Source organism: Telmatherina bonti (genome assembly GCF_933228915.1).
Source record: "Telmatherina bonti genome assembly, chromosome: 10".
Classification (NCBI taxonomy): domain Eukaryota; kingdom Metazoa; phylum Chordata; class Actinopteri; order Atheriniformes; family Telmatherinidae; genus Telmatherina; species Telmatherina bonti.
In genome coordinates, this window is record NC_136628.1 from 28,645,019 (window position 1) to 28,666,047 (window position 21,029).

General features: G+C 39.5%; 2 protein-coding genes across 2 annotated transcripts; both read right to left on the minus strand.

The window, feature by feature from the left end:
* Positions 1–211: 211 nt before the first annotated feature.
* Positions 212–13,780, minus strand: akap10 (A kinase (PRKA) anchor protein 10). The gene is made up of 15 exons (XM_079248270.1): positions 13,609–13,780; positions 11,232–11,279; positions 10,698–10,883; positions 7,493–7,984; positions 6,296–6,394; positions 6,026–6,110; positions 5,785–5,908; positions 5,351–5,487; positions 3,379–3,523; positions 2,795–2,962; positions 2,463–2,569; positions 2,073–2,155; positions 1,583–1,635; positions 1,401–1,493; positions 212–1,313 (listed from the first exon to the last, which is right to left on the minus strand). The coding sequence occupies exons 1-15, from the start codon at positions 13,628–13,630 to the stop codon at positions 1,308–1,310; spliced, it is 1,848 nt and encodes a 615-aa protein (XP_079104396.1). The 5' UTR covers positions 13,631–13,780; the 3' UTR covers positions 212–1,307.
* A 4,524-nt stretch (positions 13,781–18,304) lies between these two features.
* Positions 18,305–20,959, minus strand: cUnh11orf54 (chromosome Un C11orf54 homolog). The gene is made up of 8 exons (XM_079247626.1): positions 20,815–20,959; positions 20,629–20,727; positions 20,371–20,444; positions 20,149–20,250; positions 19,590–19,766; positions 19,136–19,285; positions 18,881–18,997; positions 18,305–18,766 (listed from the first exon to the last, which is right to left on the minus strand). The coding sequence occupies exons 1-8, from the start codon at positions 20,879–20,881 to the stop codon at positions 18,593–18,595; spliced, it is 960 nt and encodes a 319-aa protein (XP_079103752.1). The 5' UTR covers positions 20,882–20,959; the 3' UTR covers positions 18,305–18,592.
* Positions 20,960–21,029: the final 70 nt, after the last annotated feature.

A 21,029-nucleotide genomic window follows, 5' to 3' on the forward strand; every position in this document is an offset into this window, starting at 1 on the left:
TTTCACCAAATTCAAAACAACTACAAACATTTCATCTCAAAAAACAAAAGCCTGTTTAAAACTAAAAGTGCAATGCCATATAAACACAACCAATACACGTTTTTAAAGGAAAACATGAATAAGCAGAGACAAAACACTTCATTATATTTGTATTTAAATCAGACACAGTTTAAATATATTATAGATCAAGTACACATACGTACAAGTCAGAAAACATTGGTGGTACATAGTACCAAACGTCTTTCTGGTTCCTTTCCACATCTTGGTAAGGCTCAAAGGAAATGAAATTTAAATTCACTCAGCACATTTTCCAGTTTGAGGGTCCATCATTGCTAAGGTTTGTTTCAGCAATGTATTTAAAAAAAAAAAAAAAAAAACTAAGATCACCATTAAAAAAGACAAACAATGTATGGGATAAACCAGAAAATCTATATATACTGTGTATATATTTATATATATGTATAGTCTCTAGGACACAAAGTCTGGAGTTTTCCAACACAAGTGGAGCATTTTTAAGTTCATTACGGAGTATTTATTCGACGCTCTGTAAAGGTGCTTTGACATTCACAAAGAATGTCCGCCAGTCTGAGAACTGATTCAGCTCTCTATCAGTTTCACCGTCTTATTTTTTTTTTTTTTTTTACCAGGTATTCTACTGAGTGGGACAGCTAACATCACTGAATGGCTGACAAAACTCCTGCGGCTGGATTGAGAAGGGACAAGTACGCAAAAACTGTACAATGCTCCAAAACCCATAGCGTCTAAGCGGCTGACTCTCAAGGAAAGAATTTCATGTAAAAACAAGGAATGGTTATAAAAGGTGTGGGGAGGTATGTAACGCTCATGAGGGATCAAGCTTAATTCAGTCTTTGTCACGTCCTCCAGAGGATCAGACAGATGAAGCACTGATAGTCCTGACATGCTGCTGCTGATGCTGCTTTTTGTTATCTGTGCCGGTTTTCTTCTGGAAACATCTTGAAGGTTTCCTCCCACACGAGTAACTTCCTCCATTTTGATGCGAGCACTTGGTTTTACTTTTGGCGACTACACGTGTACCGTTATAATGTTGCGGAGTTGGAAGATGTACTTCAAGTTTTCTATCAGTTCATGCACCAGCAATCATTCACCCAAGCAAACAGCCACACACACACATTTACACACACATACACATAGTAGTTGGGGAGGTGATAAAATGCTGTGTTCTTCAAGAGTGATGCAGGTCATTGCACTGTGAGTCTTGTGTGCAGTTTGTCCCCGGCTTGGCCGGTGCCTGCAGGGAGGGACGCTGCTTTGGTTCCTCAGTGAGGTCATAACTGGAGACGGACGAACAAAGGCACTTAAAAACGGATTTGTACTCATCTCACGCATCATGACTGATACTTCACAGTGATGTTTTGTACCTTGGTAGATTTGCCAGGGCTGCTATGGTTTGACTGGTGGACGACATCGTTCACAATCATCTTGGCAATCTGCCACGCCATCTCTTCCTGAGCCTGTGACGCACAAACAATAACTTCCGTTTACATTTTGTTTTAATGGCCACAGGGCAATGTTTAGATAGATTAACTGGTTTCCGTCTCACCTCATCTGAGTTGCCTTGCACCCATTTCTTCATGGCTTGAGAAAACATGGAACCTGAACATAAGGAGAGAAATACTGCGTAAGGAAAGGAAGCGCATCAAAAGGCATAATTCTCAAGCTTTTGATGGAAATCTGCTAAAAATCATCTATGAAATGAAATGTGTTCGTTCGTCAACATAAAAGTATTGAAATTTAATGTTTTAAACAACATGGAACCAAAAACTTGAGTCTCTCTCTGCTGTTACTTTTTAAAAAAAAAAAAAAGCCTAAAAGAGATTATTATTGTATGATGTTAGAACTCAAAAGGAGCAAAAGGACTTTTTTTTTTTTCTGTCAAGGAGAAAATTCTTAAATATTTCAAAAGACAGAGCTGGAGAGAAACAGCCAGACAAGGTTTATATTCACGGCCGCGGAGAAGATGTTTGTCGCTTTCCTAGAAAAAGCAGAGAAAGAAAGCAGAAGGGAGGCAGAAAAGTGTGAGCGTGTCGTACCTTTGGATTTCTTCACATCAGGCTCTGGCTCAGCCTCCCTGATGAACTGGCCCAGCTCATTAACCTTCCCAAAAGTCATCCTTCTGAGAAGACAAAGGAGGATGAAAGCAGTCAACAGAAAACTGAGCTAATTATTGCAACGTCAGTAAGAAAACGTCAACTAATCCGACATTGTCTTGAATTATTTTTGCACATCTTTTCAGCTGCCTTTAAAAAAAGTAAATAACTTCACCAATGGAAGCATTAAATCCAGGATTTTTGTAAATAAATAACATAAGAGGAGGTAATTATACAAAAGGGAAACCCAAACGCATCTATCAGGTGAAAATAAATCCCACCTAACCGGTGGGTTTGCATAAAATCAACATATAAGATGATGTTGTGGCTCACCCAGCATAGGGCCGTTGGTACAATGACTCTGGGTCCAGACTGGCGGCGTCCACAGTGATCGCCTCATCAAAGTTCTTCAGAATCTTGATCACTGCTTTTTTGGCACCCTGTTGAAGCAAAAACACCCCCCAACTGAATGTTTAACAGCATTACTAGTCATTTATGTAAAAAAAAAATAAAAAATTTTTTTTAAATGTGTAAAACTAAAAACTGAGCTCCGGTCATGACCCTGTTCCTGATATCCACATAATAAAACAGGACGGGTCTAAATGTCAGCAGACGAAGAACATCCCCGCAGGCGATGAAGACGTGGGTGAAAGTTGAGAGCTCACCTGCGTCTGTGTGCCCTCGCTGGCATTTGAACTGGAGCGGTCGTTGTCGGCCGACCCGCCCTGACTCTGGCTGCTGACATTCACAAACTCATCCGCTCGCACCGAGTTGATGAGGTCGCTCAGGTATTTGTAGTAAAGGTTGCTAGACAGGAATCCGGGCATGTAGACCTGAACAAATGCAAAACCAGATGAACGTCGTTGGGAAGTTATGAGCTCTGTAACACATTTCTAAATGCAAGTTACCAGGGTTTGTTTGACCTTTGTGTGTTAATAAGAGTTTTCAGCTTTCATCTCATTAGAGCAGGAGCATTTCTTAGAGGTGTAATTGCACAATTAATCACTGACAAAAAACACAAACCCTCTATAGAGGATCCTACTAAACTCCAGAAAACTCTTTAAGCAGATTAAACATAGAGCAGACATACTTAATTAATATTTTAATGGTTATACAGCTCAAACAAAGGCCTAATATTTTTACACATTATCTCAAACCTATTGTATCCTTATATGGTACAATACAGGAGTAAACTCCTATTTATTCAATTTAGCAGAATCCTTGGTGTGCCGCTATCAGAGGATCTAACCTTCTCCATGGTCGTCCAGGCCTGTCTGAGTGGAGTGGTGAAACAGTCGGGGAGAGGCCCTCCCTCTCTGCAGATATTTGACTCGATCTCCATCCGCACAGAGTCGCCAAAGCCCAGAGGGTTGGTGGCCTGGAGTGAAAAATACCTGGAGAGAAAACGAAGAAAGGAGGCACGAAGCTCAGATTGAGATGCTCAGATTTATATCAATATGGAAAATGATGAGTCAGATGAAGCTAAATAAAAATAGTCTAGGCTAGTTTCTCTCTGCCTCATGCAGAAAATAAGTTTCTGCAAAAAAAAAAAAAAAAAATAGTGACATTTTATAACAAATAATAACAAAACCTGACATTAAAGACAAGTGAGAGGCAGAACAAACTGGAAAATAGCATCTGCTGTCGTCATCGTAGTCCGAGCTGCACATAAAGCTCACCGACATACAAACTGTAAGGAACAACTAAATCCTGTCACAATGAACCATGTCCTTCTGTAATCCTTAGATAAAAATCTGTAATCTACCCCGTTGTCTGGAAAACTGAGCGATGACGGAGTTATTTACTGTAACAACGTTCAGGTCGAGAGTTAGATGTTCAGAATAGTGAAACAAATAATCACTTCATCTGCTCCTTCTTGAACTGGATCATAGTTGTTATTTTAAATTATTTTATTGTTTTGTTTGTGTTATTTTTGCTGGAAATAAATAAAAGAATCCCAAAATAAAGCAAAAGCAAATACAAGATAATGTCAATTAGATCCAACAACACTGAAAGGACTTCTATATACCACCAGAGAAGCCAGTGTCGCCGGTTTTCCTGCATCTTAATATTAGAAAACACACTTTTGAGGACCACAATGTTAAAATCTTGAACAGAGAGGACCAGAAGAACAGAAGAATGAGACTGGGATATAACCTCTCCCCAACCTCCAATTCAGCCTTCCCAAGAGGATTGATGACCCCTTTACACACTTCACCTCCAGTAAAACTAGGAAAATCAGTCAGTCTAGACCTGAGCTGAGTCATGGCTGTCGGTCACGGCCGTCTTCTGGATGAAGGTGAAAAGTTTTAAAAGAGACACTTCAGAAGTTTTCCCCACCATGCTCCCCCTATCTGCATCCTACCTGAGCCGTTAGCTCTCTCCAGACAGCAAAAGATGATCTTACAATGACTTGTTCTGTCTCTTACTCTCTCTTAATCTTCCTGCATTTCTTTGCTGAATCAGCTACGCTATGTGTTTAAAACAACCTGTGTTGTCTAGCATGAAGTAAAGCAATTTAAATTGAATCGGCACCCAAAAAAATCACAATCAAATCGGGACAAAAGCATATGGTCACAGCCCTATCTGGAACGCGGAGTTTTAAGGTCAGAAAGTTACGTTATGCATCTTTAAAGCAGGTCCAGTTGACTTGACTCAACCTATGTTGGAAATTATGACCTGGAGGATGGAGAACCATCACAGACATCACTGGACCAGCATTTTTTTCTGTATCCACACACATACTGTGGAAGATAACAGAATGCAAAAAGCAAAAGACTTATTTTTATTCTTTAGATTTGACGTGCATTAGTAGCGCATACTGAGGTTGCCAAACCAAAGAGCTCAATGCAAAATCTACAGTGTGCAAAAAGTTTGAATGGCGTACAGAACCCAGTAATGCCATTAGTTCCTGCTGCTTCTCCAAACCACAAACTGGTTAAAACTCCCACAGCGTGCCGCAAAACAAGCCACTTATAAACTGCTTCTTCCTCACACCTGTATGAGGGGAAAAAAAACAAAAAAACTGGCTTCAAAATCGCAAAATAAACTAAACAAACGACTCAAACGCAACATATTCTGGGTTATTTATTTACCAGGCTGTTAAATGAACCGAAACGCTGCTGAAGTGAACGATGAAAAACAACTTGCTGGCGACGAGGAAAACAGAAAAGTCTTCAAATTTAGAAAATGAAAGTCTAAAAACATAAAAGAGGACTCACTTGTCATAGAGGATCATCGCGTCGTTTTGAGCTTCCTGGCCGTCATACTGGCCCTTTTTAGCTGCTAGCTGGTTCTGGAAATTGTCTGCCGCCAACCAGAACTGCAATACATTCATGGCCTCCTCCTTCTCCATGAACTGTGGATTTAAGAATCACGGAAACAGAGACATTCCTGATTAAAAATATGTTAAATCACCAAGAATTCCTCTCAGTTTGTGGATCAGTGCTCTGTATGCATGTTCAGAAAAATGCTAAATGTTAACTGTGACCGCAGCAGCAAAAATCTGTTATACTTGTCTGTGTTTCATGTCTACTGTGCCCCCAACTTCAGCATCTCAGCTGACAAGTGTAAAATATGGAGTTGAGAAGATTTTGTGTGGCAGATTGGGCGTGAAAAGGAAAAAAAAAAAAAGGGGAAACTGGTGGCCCCTCACCTCTGAGAAGTAGAAGAGAGCCGACTCACTGAACAAGATGTCAGCCAGGAACACAGAGCCACTAGTCAACACTTCAATCTGGTATTTACAGAAGTGATGGCTCCGCAGGAATTCGCTAAAGTGCCTGGAAATCAAAGAGCAAGTGGGAGGTGAAGTCAGTCTCTGCCGAGGATGCCGAGCTGCTAAAATCCTAACGGAAACCTCACAGGGTGAATAGTAAAAGAGACACTCAGAAACTCACTGTTGCTCCAATATGGTGAAGACCACCGACTGTGCAATGACAAAGCAGTTCGGGTCCACCATCCCGTCTTCTCCACAAATTTTAGCTACACAGAGAGAAGATGGGAAAGATAAGCAGAGTCTCACTGGGATTTCAGGGCTGCTGGATGTGATGAAGCCATGTCCCTGTGTTTACCATGTTTTCCCCCACTCTTCTTTAAATCACTTAGTAAAAAAGCAAAACAACAAATAGATGACAGTTTTATTCATCCTGATGGAAGCTGAGTCTTACCAACTATGTCATTTCTGATCTGCTCTGTGATGGGGATGGGCCTCGCAGCATCTGGAGAAACGTACTTTGTAAAGATGGTAACAGCATCCTTTTCTATACCTGCGAAACAAAAACCAGCAGCTCAGCGTCATGACAGACTTTTTAAAAAAAAAAAAAAAAAAAAAAAAACAGCAACAGTCAAACCTATCATGCATGAAAAAACATAAGAAATATGCTGAAGTTGTGAGTTTTTACTTCTTATGCATTGCAATTTTTCATCTCTACACTGAATGTTTGATATTTGTGTTCTTCAAATCCCTCCAGACTTCAGTTTGTGGTGTGTCTAGTTTATTTAGACAGCGAGGACGCTCTCCTACCTCCACCTGCGTCGCCTGGTTAGCTAGATAAATATTCTAAGCTATCATCCTGCAGGTTTAAGTGTTTCCCGCTGCAACACATATGATCCAAATCAATGGATCATTAACAGGCAGGTGCAGAAGATAACAAGCTGTTGGAGAACCTTTCCATTTGAATCAAGTGTGTTGCAGCAGGGAAGCAATAAAAACTATAGGATGGTAGCTCACGGGGACCGGAGTTGGAGACCCCTGTACTAAGTGAATAAGGACTTGACATAAACACAAAAAAAACTTGAAAACATGATCCTGAAAAGTCAATAAGGGTTTAAAAAGTCAGCCGTGATGCTAACAAGATCTTTATATGGTGTATCATATGGAGTGGACACAAAAGTCAGCTGTCGAAAATTTAATGCGACATGACGTAAATGTTACATTAACGTCCACTTTTCTCACCACATCTAAAACACAAAATTTTCTCTAAAATCAACAATCACAACATTTTCTATCAAGTTCTTTGTGCAGTTTGAAAAAGCTCAGACACCGATGGACAGAAGTCTAGTTAACGTATCTTCACAAAGGTTTAAAAAGTTTCAAATGTCTATCACGATGGAGGTCAATTGGAGATCTCAGTTATCCTGAGTAGAAGGCTGCATTCAGTGCTTTTAAAAGGGAGACTGGCCGTTTAAGAAAAATGATTCTTTTCACTGAAGGTGCATTTAAGACCCACTAACCAAACCAAAGTTGGGGCGTGGACAGAAGGCTCCAGCTGAGAACCTGGAGCCTTTCTTGGTTAAAAACCATCCCATCAGGCAGCCTACACATATATAAAGGAAAAAAAACAAAAAGGCTGATGCTGACTCACTTTTCATGAGTTTATCAGAGAGGTCTCGCAGACCGCTGTTCGACTGCCCCTTGCAGGGAGTTCCCGTCCTGGAAGGTGTCTGCCTGCTGGGTGTATCTGCTCGGGGCGTGCCGGGTCTGAGGCTTTCGTCTGTGCTGGAGGAGCCCCGTCGATCCGACGGCACTGTGGGACCGTCGCTGCTACTGATCCGAGATAGGACGCTGGGCGAGTCTGGGGCAAGCTCTCGGAGCTCGGAGCCATCTGGAGAGACGGGGACCGGCTCGGCCAAGGAGCTGTGTTTGACGGAGTTGAGGCTGTGTGCTCTGATGCGCGACCAGCTGGTGGAGCGGAAACTCTCGGCCTCCAGCCAGAACCGAACCAAGTGTTCAGCGCCTTGTTGCTCCATGAAATGCATATAGTGCGGCATTGCCATGTTGTCTCGAAGGACCTGATCCACTGTCTTGGACAGTCGAGAGCGGGTCTCCTGCGGCTGATAGTTCACACTGGAATGACCTGGAACGTGAAAGTTTACTTAACTGAGCAGTGAATCTAACAGTCAATAATCACACACATTATCACACAACTACTATTCACATGGCAATAACATTTATACTGTGTTTAGGTTGACATCAGACACTTAAACACTCAGCTTTACTGCAACAGCAGATTAATAACCACATTATTATCTACAGCTTTCAATGTTTAAAGCAGCAAGAGGATGAACTGCAGTATACTGACATGCATTTTCTGTTCAGACCGCTCATTTCAGCTGAACATTTAGTCCAGGCTCAAGGCTGCTGTGAGCTGAATGTAAAGTCCTGGATATTTGTTTCGCAGTCTTGTAAATTTCCAGCTCTCTGTTGCCAGAGAAGTGGCTTTAGACCATGCAGTTTCACAGATGATTTCACCCAGACAAACCTCTCCCAACAGTAGCATCAATGTGCACCTTTTTTAAAGCCCTTCTTAAGCCCCACCTATTTTCACTGGCATTTTACCCAGAAGGAGTTTGCTTTTATTGCTTTTATTGTTCATTGTTTTATATTTTATGGTTTTAAATTTCACTGTTTTATTGTTTTCTGTTTTATTTTTTTATGTGTTAATATGTTAATTATGTTTAGCACTTTGTACAGCAGTGGCTGTCAGAAAGTGCTTTATAGATGAAGTTGGCTTGGCTTGGCTTGATTCGTGCATGTACCAAGTGGTCGATGACTGGAGCATCAGCAGCACCCATCAGCTGGTCCAATCAAATCACGCACCAAAATCTGACTAGCTGGTTCTAGTATGGATCCCTCTTAAATTGACTTTGAGACGTCTTTAAAAAAAAAAAGTCTGTTTGGATAAGAGCTACCATTTTTTAGGGGGCGGATCATAAACACACACACACACACACACACACTGCTCTAGAAAGGAGGCGAGGTGTCCATTGACCACAAACCTGACTGACACTACACTGAATTACAAGTCGGAGCACATCTGCTGTAATTAGGCTTAAAGGTGGAGTATTAAGATTTTCAATATTTAAAAAAAAAATTAACTAATAAATTTAATCATAATTAGATAGTTTTTTTTAAAAACATATAGGTTCCAGTCTGTCCATATTTGATGCGTTATTAAGTTACAAGTTTAATTAATGACAAATGGCAAAAAGCACTTTTTTTTTTTTTACTGGTAGGCAAACATTTAAGAAGGGTCTTTGTCATTAATTAAACTTGTAATTTAATAACACATCAAATATAGACAGACTGGAACCTACATGTTTAAAAAAAAATATCTAATTATGATTGTAGTTATTTTTTTAGTTCTTTTTTTTTTTTTTTTTTAATATTGAAAATCTTACATACTCAACCTTTAACGGGTTACTTTGAGATCACAAACAGTCAGCTCCACCTTGATGCTGAAAACTGTTACAGATCACAACAACTAGTGGAGAGAAAGCGTCTGACTAATCATCAAAGCCTCCACCTTCATTTGCATATCTCCTCCAAAGAAAATGTCTGCTACAATGTCCTTTAATATGTGCATTTAAACTGCTATCAAAAGAGACCGGGGAAATCACACAGTAGCGTTCACCATTAAAGCCCCCCTGCCCTCCCCGCTGGCAGCAAACTCTGATGTCAACCTGCAGACTAAGGCAGAAGTTAACCTTAATGTATCCTCCTTCGCTCTTTGAAAGCCCCAACCCAAACATCACTGGTAGTTTAAGATTTTGTTGCCTGGGCTGAAGCACAGGTTCCTCCACCTTCGTCTGACTCACAGTAACTCCCTCTCTGGGCAAATCACTACAGCTCCCGCCTGCTGTCTTTCAACTTGTAGGGCATGTTCATTGTTACGTCTCCACACAGCAGCGTTGAGCAACATTATTATGGAGTCAATCTGACGTTAGGAAAGAAGAAAAAAAAAAACAAGTAGCAACAGGTTTTTTGGCATGTGGCTGCATGAGGGCATCAACTGCAGGGCCATGTCTACCATGACAGGTTTTACAATGTTTGGGTGCTAATTGAACGGATGCAGAAGTTCCTCCAAGGGATTAGAAGAGTGGAGGCATGTGTACCAGCTAGTAGGAGGTTTAAGCTGCTTTAGTCATGCTAGAGTTAACTACAGCACCACAAACCTTCTTACACCCGCAAGAATAAATAGGAGGCTAATATTCACCCTGACAATCCCCCTTTTTTTAATCTAGGCTACTTCCTCTGGTATTATTTTGCAGACAATGTTAACAAGTGAAAAGATTAAATCCTGTAACTATTTTCCTTTAAATGAATGAATTTGCCTCATCCTAAGTGTTGAATATTCTTCTTGGTTCATCAATGAGATGTTTCAGTCACCTTTCAAGTGAAATCTGAATTTCACAGAATTTAACATCTCAATAATGACTTTTTTTTTTTTTGCTTTTCCTTGTAATATTCTGCAGTATGAGACCAGACCAGATTAAAGAGAAGGAAAAAAACAGGACATTGGCCTTCTCTAAAATAGTCCAATTTTACTCTTATAACTTCCTTTAATAACCAATTATGAAAATAACTGAATGTCAAGTGAATATAATAGAGTGAACCTCAACTAGCAATAAACAAAAACAACTGCTGAGTGCATCTGAGACACCAGACATGGCGACATCCTCCTCTTTTTCCAAGCAACAAAACACCCTTGTTAAGCCTTTTATTCTTCACAAAATCCATTTGGTAATGCTAACTTATATATATTTTCAATAATAATACGTGCTCCGTACCGAGGTCTCCAAAGTGCGCAGCTTCCATGTGGCTTGGCTGCTTCTTGAGGATGGCGGTGCGGCCGCGAGCGAAAGAGTCCATGTTGGCGGAGATGGCGTTGATGGCCACATGACTGGGCCCAGCAGCTTCCTGGATGGCATTGTGGTTCCTCAGTCCAAGCGATGGAGAGTGAGGGCTGACTGGAGCTGTGCGTGGAGGATGAAGGGGCAGAAAACAAAAATAAAAGAAAATTTCAGTCATACAATGGTGTCAAAGAACTGCGTGGTCTGAATGTGTGACATCAGTGTGACTGCCATGAAAAGGTCTTTATGTTGTGTTTCTGAATGATCTCACAGCAGCCAAAAGCCTCAAGCTATGAAAGATGTTTGAGAAGACAGAGTCTTCAGTGTTTTTTCAACTGTGTGCTGACAGAGGTACAGCATGGCTCAATATGGCCACAAAGTTCTGACATAAATGTGTTTACAGGTGTGTATCATTTCCTAACTCCATAATGCGATGTGTTCATAACCGAATAAAGGTAAAGGTGCACTCACCTCTATTGACTTTAGCATCGGTCACTCTCTCAGGTTCCTTGCTTTTGGCTGCGGGGAGAAAGATGAGAGTGGGAGTGTCACTGAAGGAGCACAAAACATTTTCGGTCACAATGCATGGTGAGCACAGATGACTGAATAAATGAGAGTCATCAGGGTTGTGAGGAAAATGGTTGGTGTGACTGCACTGACAAGATGGGAAAACATTATCTAGTTGCACAATGACATAACCAGAAATTTAATAGGATACATGGAACAAAAACAAATGATTTACTGCCAATCTTCTCCTGGTAAATGTTGAGAAATTAGCAGCTGAAATACAAAAGGCAACCCTGCTTTCTTTGCTGCACAGAAAGTAGTCTTAACACAGCTTTCATAACAGACATCAACTCTGAATCTTTCTTTCATTTCTGACCTTGAACAGTCACATCCATTTTTGTTTTTTAGGCTGATAGCAGCTGCTTGTAGCCAGATCCACATGCAGCCCACACATGAGGCAATTATCTTTTAAAAACAAAAAAAAAAAAGAAAAAAAGAGTGTCAACTATAACTAGGTAGTTATAATATAAGCCAGGTTGCATAACTGCATCTGAAATCACTGATAAACCCTTTGTCTGCCTGTCATATAAAAGTGTGTCCCCTGCAGATGATCGAGGGGACACTTGCAGACATGTTGGCATCTAGTTATAACAGTGATACAAAATAGCACTGATGATAGAAAATAGACTGAGAGGTTCAGCGAAGATGCTGAGGCATGTGAGAGAGAGCTGTTTGTGATGCATTTGTCAGCTGGTGGGTAACGGCAGACCGGCACAGGTGAAGAAAAAAAGACAACTCCAACAACTTTCATAAACCGAACAAAACTTTGTGCAAATAACACCAGACGGCTTTGCTCTCAGAAAAAAATAACTGGTCATGTGACCATGTAGGCTGAGAGCATTTCGGATTCATTTAGAGAAACTCTTTTTACCACATTTAAGAAAGTGACAGCTTTGTCATTTGACTCATTGAAAAAAAAAAAAAAAAAACTGGTTCAGAGTATATCGAGTACCAGTAGGTATCTTTGACATTTCCTCATTTTAGAAATCTGCCATGTCAGCTGTTTTTACTGCTACAACCGAAGAGGGAAAAACCACCAATCTCACTCTTTAGGATGAACAGTGGAGAAGTTATTGTGCTGATTTCCTGAGGAAACATATGAAGTCTCTTTCACAATCACTGCTCCTCCTCTCTGTCCCATTACTTCTGATTATTTCTATAAAAGCATCTGACACACTTATAGTAGGAACTCTTGTCCATCAAAAAGGCATCTCATGATCTATTCTGGTTTAGTAAGAAATGTTTATTGTGCCAATTAGCTCCAGCTAAAACTAACAATAAAGCAAGTCTGTTATAAATCAAAAACGATTATGTCATCTTTAATTGTATTAAAGATTTTATAAAACAGTAAGTGTGGGAGCTGTGGGTTTTTGTAGGAAACAGTTTCATTTATAATTTATATATGATTGGGACATAACAAAGCAAAACATATACCTGCAACTACAAACATCAAAATTCCCTATTAAAACTGAACGTATCTTAAAATACAAGGTCGGATTATCCAGTGGGCCGTATGGGCACAGGCCCAGGGGTCCACGTAGGGAAAACACCAGCAGTTTGGACATTAAACAAAAATGTACATAAAAGCTAGATGGTTTCACCACAGTGTCCATTGTGTTACTATTGGTACAATTGGCTGAGAGACATTAGAAATGTTGTTTCACACTGTATCATTCACAATTTTCCCAATGTTGCGGTGGGGAAGGGGGCCCCTTGAACACTCTGAGCCCAGGGCCCCGTGCACTTTTAATCCGGCCCTGTTAAAATGTGGAACTTTAAATACCAGATTCAATCATTTCTGTATGATTACCATGGCTAAAAGAGTCTACTCTTATATGCTCAAAATGATGCCAATTCAGATTCTTCCTCGATGAGGATGTAAGAAAATGTCTAGACAGCTGGCTTGCTAAAGCTCACAGGTGTGTCAAGTGCTCTTTTCATGCTGAAACACATACATAAACACAACGATTAACTCAGCTGGGATAATTAGAGCAACAAATCTGAAAGCTCACTGTGGCAGAATTAGGTCCACCCTGACAGACTAACACCGGGTTAGATACACCGGGTTAGGTAAGGCAGGATGGAGAGGCCACCGCTAGGCTAACTGTGTTCCTGCAACCAGCAGCGGAGGAAGAGAAACTAAACCACCGCTGAGATGTATCTATCCGATTTACATCAGTCTTGGACATTTTTATATAATCTAATGGAGGATTTCTCCCTTCTGAATGAGATCCTTGGCTGCTAGCTACGTTGCTGCCTGAAGTAGGAGCCTCTTCCTCACCTTTCCTCTTAAAAAACGACATGACTGCTCTCTGGACGTTTCCTCTGCTCGCTATGACCGTCCCGTGGATTCGCGGAAGCCTTCATTCAAATGCATCTGTTCTGTTTATTCCTGGAGTGGAAATTAGTTCTTTACGCATTTCCCGGCCAGTGCTGTCAAACCAAAGATTTCTCCAAATCCAAACCCCGTTCGGCCGCCATATTGTCAATAAATGACTTACTTCCGGGCTGGTGCGGCAGCAGCATTGTGGGAAACGGTGCAATACCGTCTTTGGTCAGAAGAGGGCGTGTTTGTCCACGGCGCATTAAAGTCGTGCATTGGTAACAATTTAATATCAATTAATCAATCAATCAAAACTTTATTTGTAGAGCACTTTCTTTTTTTTAATGCTTTATTTAAACTCACAATGTGACTTACAATTCACAGAGGGTGACATTGCAACAATTTACAAAAGAACTCATTTGAGGAAAACAATAAAAAGCCATTGTTTGTACTTAAAACCTTATTATATCATTTTTAAATTCTTAAACAGCAGAAATTTAAAAAACAAAAAAAAGAATTTTGTTCAGGGGTTATTTTAAATAAAGTGTAAAGACGAAGGTGGAGCGTGTTTAAGGACATAGGATCTGAACTTAAAAGACAAGAGACTTTCACATACCTCAAAGTAACCAAAGTGCTGTACAGGTAAAATAAAATAAATCAACGTTAAAAGCACTAAAATAAAGACAACAAAATAGTTTTAAAAAAACTAAATGAGACAGAAAAGACCTAGTGGTCCTGCTCTCCGGAGTTAAAAGCCAACATAAAAAGATGAGTTTTCAAAAGAGATTTAAAACCACTTAAAGTCCCAGCAGACCTCACTGAAAGAGGGAGACAAGGAACATCTGGTTTTCTGATCTAAGAGCTCTAATGGGATAATGACGTTGCAGTAGTTCAGATAGGTACAGAGGTGCCAGACCATTTAAACATTTAAAAGCCAAAAGTAAAACTTCAAAAACTATTCTAAATGAGACAGGCAGCCAGTGAATAGATTGCAGCACGAGGGTGCTCACACTGTCTTTTCCCCGTTTTAAGGTTATTTCAAAGTGCATGCGTTAATAAACAAAAACATAAATATATTCACTTAAAAGTCAGCATGACTTATCAGAAATTGTTTCTGCAGAAAGAATGTTGTCAAGAAGAAAGTAATAAAGAAGGTAACGAGTAACAGCAGTCATACCATATCATTTCTCATATTTGTCCTGTAAATACATCAGGAAATAAAGACCTTTGCAAAATTATTATATTAATTTAGATTGATACCATGCCCACATATCTAAATGTACAAGTTAAAATCCTTCATTATATCCTATTGAAAAGTTTCCCATTGTGAAGTAAAAATTTAATTTGAGTGAGGAGTACAACTTTCACATACCAGGCCTTTTTTCCCCATTAATGATATTTCAAAGTGCTTGCTCACACCAAACTAGCTCAGTCATGCATTTTCAGACATAGATTTTACATTTTGCTGATACCAACATATTAGGATGAAAGTCAGAATCATAAATACTTTTTTTTCCCCTGATAATACCCACTAAATGAACAGAAACAACAAATATTGACGAGGACGACAAAGCAAAACAAATAACAGCTGCGTATACAGGGCTATTAGGTACACAAATCCAACAAAGAACCTTGTCACAAACATTTTTCCAATAAGTTGCAATGGTGATAATAGTATTTCTTACTTAAATACGTGTCCATATGCTTGTAGTACTCCGTACGCTGATAGTGATGATGTAACGTCATGTTAAAAGTAAATTAGTGCATTTAAACTGTTACACAGCAGTAGTAGTGGAAATGCCGTCTTTAATGGAAATAACTGGATGTTACATAATAGTTTTCTTGATACTATGACTGATCAACTGTTCATCAGAGTGGTGGCCTACTGGCAGACAAAGGGTTGTTTGCTTTGATATTAAACTTACCCCTTGAAAAACTACAAGTATAAGTAGGAATCATTTCCTGTTTCTGAATCTGTATGAGTTCTCATTGAATAACAGATTGATTTTCTTACCTAAGGTAAACCAAACAGCGATGGGTGATTGGAGATCAGAAAAGATTACCTCAGCCTAGAACCGATCATTAACTTCTGGAACAGACTGAACTATCTGAGCTGTGTTTAAGGTGAAATACTTCTGGGAAGATTCCGGGTTTCATGTGTCTCTGCTGAGGCAAATCTAGAGCTGACCGCATCACCCACTGAAAAACCTCCCCAGAAAGCAAACAGCAAGGGTTCCAGTGGTGGACATGTGATGTCCTCCAAAAAACAGTTGGATTTAAAGAGATGTAGAGATCAAAAACATTTGGCTTTTAGTTTATTTATATATTTGAGGATTTCTTGGGAATCACAGCTCAGATTTATGATGATTTACAGAGAGGTGGTGACTAACCTTGTCAGCACAGACTGAGAGAGAAGGAGGAATTGCCATTTGGGCCAGGTGTTATCCTGACCTCCTGTCTCTGACAGCTGAACACTTATTGTTTTCATTCCCTGTTCAGATGGGTAGTCAGAGGCATGAGAGAGAAGCAGCAGATGCAGATGATTCAGAGCAGAGGAGGACGTTGTTGTCTTAAAAAACCTGCAACACATTGAAGCCTTCAGTGAAAATTTCTCCCAGTAATTGATGGCCTGCATGCCTCTTCACACTGAAAATGCAATTGATAATGTTTTCCAACATGTCAATCTAGCTCCCTTTTTGCAGTGCTTATGTTCATTCATAAGTTTATTACTGAAATTGCTTCAACTCAAACTTTATTATTCAAAAATAAAGGGACAGCCATTGTTATAGCATATGTCTTTGGCAGCCAGTGAGTTAAAGGCAAACGAAGATCAAATTGTGGGAACATGATCAAAAGTATGGCGGGTTATTAGTGTGGATTTTTTTAAGCTATAAAATGCATATGTACTGGTTTATACATGAGCCTTAAATCATACTATTGACCACTTACATGACACTTTTTCTCAGCAAATTATGTAAACAAATCGATAAAAATGAGGACTATCAGATTGTAGTGGCCCCTATTGTAAAAAAATAAATTGAGCTTTAGAATCACAATTGCATGCTGTGTCAATGAAATACCACCTTACCAGCTAAACTGAGCATTTCTGCCACCACCTGGATTCGAGTGTGGAGCAGAATATTAGGTGGAATGGAGAAAATAAACCTGGTGGAATCTTGCTTCTATTCTAGGCCGCAGTGTTTTATAATAACCCTGTAGATTGTCTGCATTTTAGAAGACCTGCTAATATAAAGTCAGGATTGCTTGGTTAACTTATTTGTTCCGCTTTGTATTTGCTACAGTGCCGATGAACATGTTCAGCCGTTTCCTGTTTGGTACTTTAAAAAACTTTCTCCAGTTGAATGTTTTCTTATTTTACATACAAAATTAATACAAGCACAGAATGCAATACGCCAGAGAATATTAAATCCTTTTGTTTAATACACTTTTTATTAACATCTCTGATTACTGGTGAAATGCTCTCAAGTTTCAGGAACATTCTTGTATTCCTTCCTCAATATATCTGGATAAAAGTGGTGGTCATCTCTACCACTCTGTATTATATCCGATAAAGTGGTAGATATGATTCAGGCAGGTTGATTTACATGTGTTTTTAGCCAGATTTTTTATGGCCATTGAACATTTTGTTCTACCAAACAACAGAGCAGCCAGTTGAAGGATAAAACATTTGTTTTGTCTGAATTTCCATCAGCTCATTTTCTCCTGTATCATTGTGAGCAGGAACTCAGAGGAAGTGTGTAGACATAAACTCGCATCTGAAGACATCTTTTCTGACCGATAATCTACCTTCTTTTTAAACTAAAAGACACAATATGATGCTCTAACGCTGTCACTTATTTTCATTACCCACTGTGAAGTCTTCAGTTCAACTAAAAGTTCAAAGCTGTACAGCAGGGGGGTCAAATGTTAGACCTCAATGGCCAGATACCTGCAGGTTTTCAGTGTTTCCCTGCTTCAGCAGACCTGACTCGAACCAAACAATGGATGAAATTTCCACACAATGGCTCATTATTTTGAATCAGGTCTGTTGGAGCAGGGACACTTCAAAAGCCAGCTGGATTATTGCCCTCAAAGTGCAGAGCACTGAAGAATGCAGTACCCTTTTTTTTTTTTTTGTTAAATAAACTTTCTGTTTGTAATAAACAGTATATACTTGATATACTGATCACTTTACATACATTAGCAGCCTGGTTTGCTCCATTTTGGACAATTCGCTGTCACAATGAGCACGGCTAACTCCTGCGGATGTCTAAATCCTGGATGCACCATTTTTCTGAGAGGTTATAATTTCCAATCTTCCACAAAAAAACAGATGAAACACGTTGAATCAATTCTGTTACTTTTATTATTTCAGCTGTAATAATTTTTAGGGCTGTGACGATATGTTTTTGTCTCAATTCGATTCTATCCTGCTTTTTTGGGTGCCGATTCAATTTAAATTGTGAATTTCAAAATTCTACGACATTGCTTATTTTTGTAGATTAAAAACTAAAAAAAAATGTATAAAACTTTTCTTTTTGCTCATCATTTTTCTTGATTTCAATTAGGAAAAAACAAATCAGTAGCCAGACCATCATTCTGCTGCTATAATGCCCAAGAAGACAAGCATAAAGATCAAAACAATAAAAATTAATTAAATTTTAAAGGATTCATTTTATTTATTTGAAAAAAAATGAAGTTTTTTTCCAACAAAAAAAATTGATTTTAAAATTGTGAAGCAAAAAAAATTCCAATATTCAATTTTTCAATTCAATTTTCTCCCCCCTATTAATTTTGTGGACCAAATTCAGGATTCAGGACTAAATTCAAATACAGTAGAAATCAATTCAACTATTAAAAAACCAAATAAATCACACACAGTCAGATTGATTTAAGTTCGAGTTAACACACACCACCATGCTAACACAATTTATCAGGGATTTCAATCTCGTCCAACTTTGTGTGTTTCTTTTGGCCTGTCGATGCGATAAACAAACTCTGCAGGCATGAAGTAGCCCAGGTACTCCACACTGTCAGGGGTAGTGTCTATATAGTAGTGTCCACCTTCTCCGTGGTGGCTGAAGCAGTGGGTGTGCTCCACACGCAGGTCCAGGCCCTGGACACACAGCAACAAAACTGATATAACAAAAACAGCCCACTTTGCACAAGCTGAATAAAAAGGTTGTTTTCATGCATCTCATCTAGACGGGAACATGTTCACTTTACTTACCGGGTCTCTGGATACGAGCACCGACTGGCAGATGAGTGGAGCGCTGACCTCAAAGTGCTTGAGCCAGCTGTTAACTTCATCGTTGGTGTTGAGGGGGCAGGCAGAGAACTCTCTTGGCTATTAATGATCCAAAACAAGAGGATAAATACATGTTTGCACCTATAAGTAGCAATTTAAAGTATAATTTACATTATATATATATATATATATATATATATATATATATATATATATATATGTATAATATATATTTACCATAATGTGGATTTTAGCCTTTCCTTTCTGGATGACGAAGGTGCCCCCCAGAGCAAGGCTTTTATCGGGGTAGTGAGCTTCAAGAGTCGTCCTCAAGGCCGTCACCAGACTGTGGGTTCCTGTTCTCTTCTTGGCTCGGACCTCTATGACCTGGAAAGATCCTCAAAGGGTGAGAGGACGATCCAGCTTGTTCAGGCACTGAGGCTTTGTTAATGTTTATTCTGTCAAATGTTGGAAGCACACATGCAATGGGGCTAAAGTTCAAACACAACGACTTTAATAATAGAGTTCAAGTTCAAACTAATTGTTTCTAAGTTTATATATAACCAGATTTATTAGGGATACAATAAGTAATGACTATGCATAAGTAAAGGGACAGACCCTAGTGCATATTACTTAATCCATTCTGTGACACAAAAACCTGGACATCCACAGAAGACTCTTTTTTTTTTACCTTCCCAGGCTTCCCTTCACAGGCATACAGATTCCCCAGGAGTCCAAAGTTGCAGTCTGAGAATTTTTCACAGTATTTTTCTTGCAAACACTGGCCATCAACTGGATTAATGGAGGAAAAGTAGCTGCTGTTCACTGCAGGCCTTCCCTCTCCCTCAGTCAGAACCAGAGGCATCAGCTAGGGACGAGAGGATTTATCATCATCAGCTTCTGAATCACAGAACTGATGATACACTGCTTTACATCGCAGTCTCAAACAGGAAAGTCGAACTGTTCACATCATGCGCTGTGACTCCTGCAAGTGTTACGAGATGCTCCACAATCTTACGGCACAACATAAACACCATTCAACCTGTCATATAATATAAAAAGAAACCAAAATACACCTTTTAATCTAGAAATGTACGTTCTAATCAGTGATGCAGATTCAATTAAAAAATAATTTGTTGTTTTGATGACTTAAAGCTATTAGCCTGTAAAAGCTGTCAGTAACTGAGCTGTACACCCAAGTTGTTGTGTAATAAATGTAAACAAAGATGCCTGGTAAAATGATAATTCACCTCTGCATTCATTCCTACAATCCTGGATGGGGCAGCTGCTGCACCGAGGATGAAAGCTCCAGGTAACTCCAGCTCCTTTGAGACCGTGTTCATGTTGTATTCCTTCAAAAAAAAAAAAAAAAGACAGAGGAAAAGTAGTAACAACAGTGTGATACAAATTGTGTGTGTGTGTGTGTGTGTGTGTGTGTGTGTGTTGTATACACACTAGAACATTAAATATACCTTGTGCTTTTGAACCACTGGAATCAAATATGGTACACCTCCTACATCAGTAATGCGAGGACTTCCACACAAACCTGAAACATAAAGATGGCAAAAACCTGACAGGGATGCAAAGCTGCAGGCATCCATTGTGCACATATGTGCTCATCAAAGTTTTGAGCTGCAATGGAAGCTTTATATTAAATTCTGCAACTACTGTTCACTACTATACAGAAACATGAACTAAAATAAAATCATGTGCACTTGGTGAGCTCTTACCTTTCACAGGAAACTGGAATGGTTCCTTAGTGAGATCTGGACACTCCACGACACTCACCTGAACCTCTGCAAAATTGTTTCCTAATCCTGCCTGTAAAACTTCAAACAAAAAATATTTCACCCGTTAACACAGATTTGATAATCACGTCTGTGTGTGAATTTTTGTGTCAGAGCTGAAGTCCTCACCATCACGCAGCTCCTCCAGATCCGGATTGTGCAGCTGCACCTTTTCGGTTTTGCTAATATCTGCCATAACTGGGGCTGAAGTGGTGACTGTGCCTCAGGGTAAGACTTTTTGCAGAACAGGAAAGATCCAAGTGAATACAGCGAGTTAAAGTCCAACCAAAGAATAAATAATGACGAGATGGTTCCTACCAAAGGAAGTTACGTTAACAAAACAG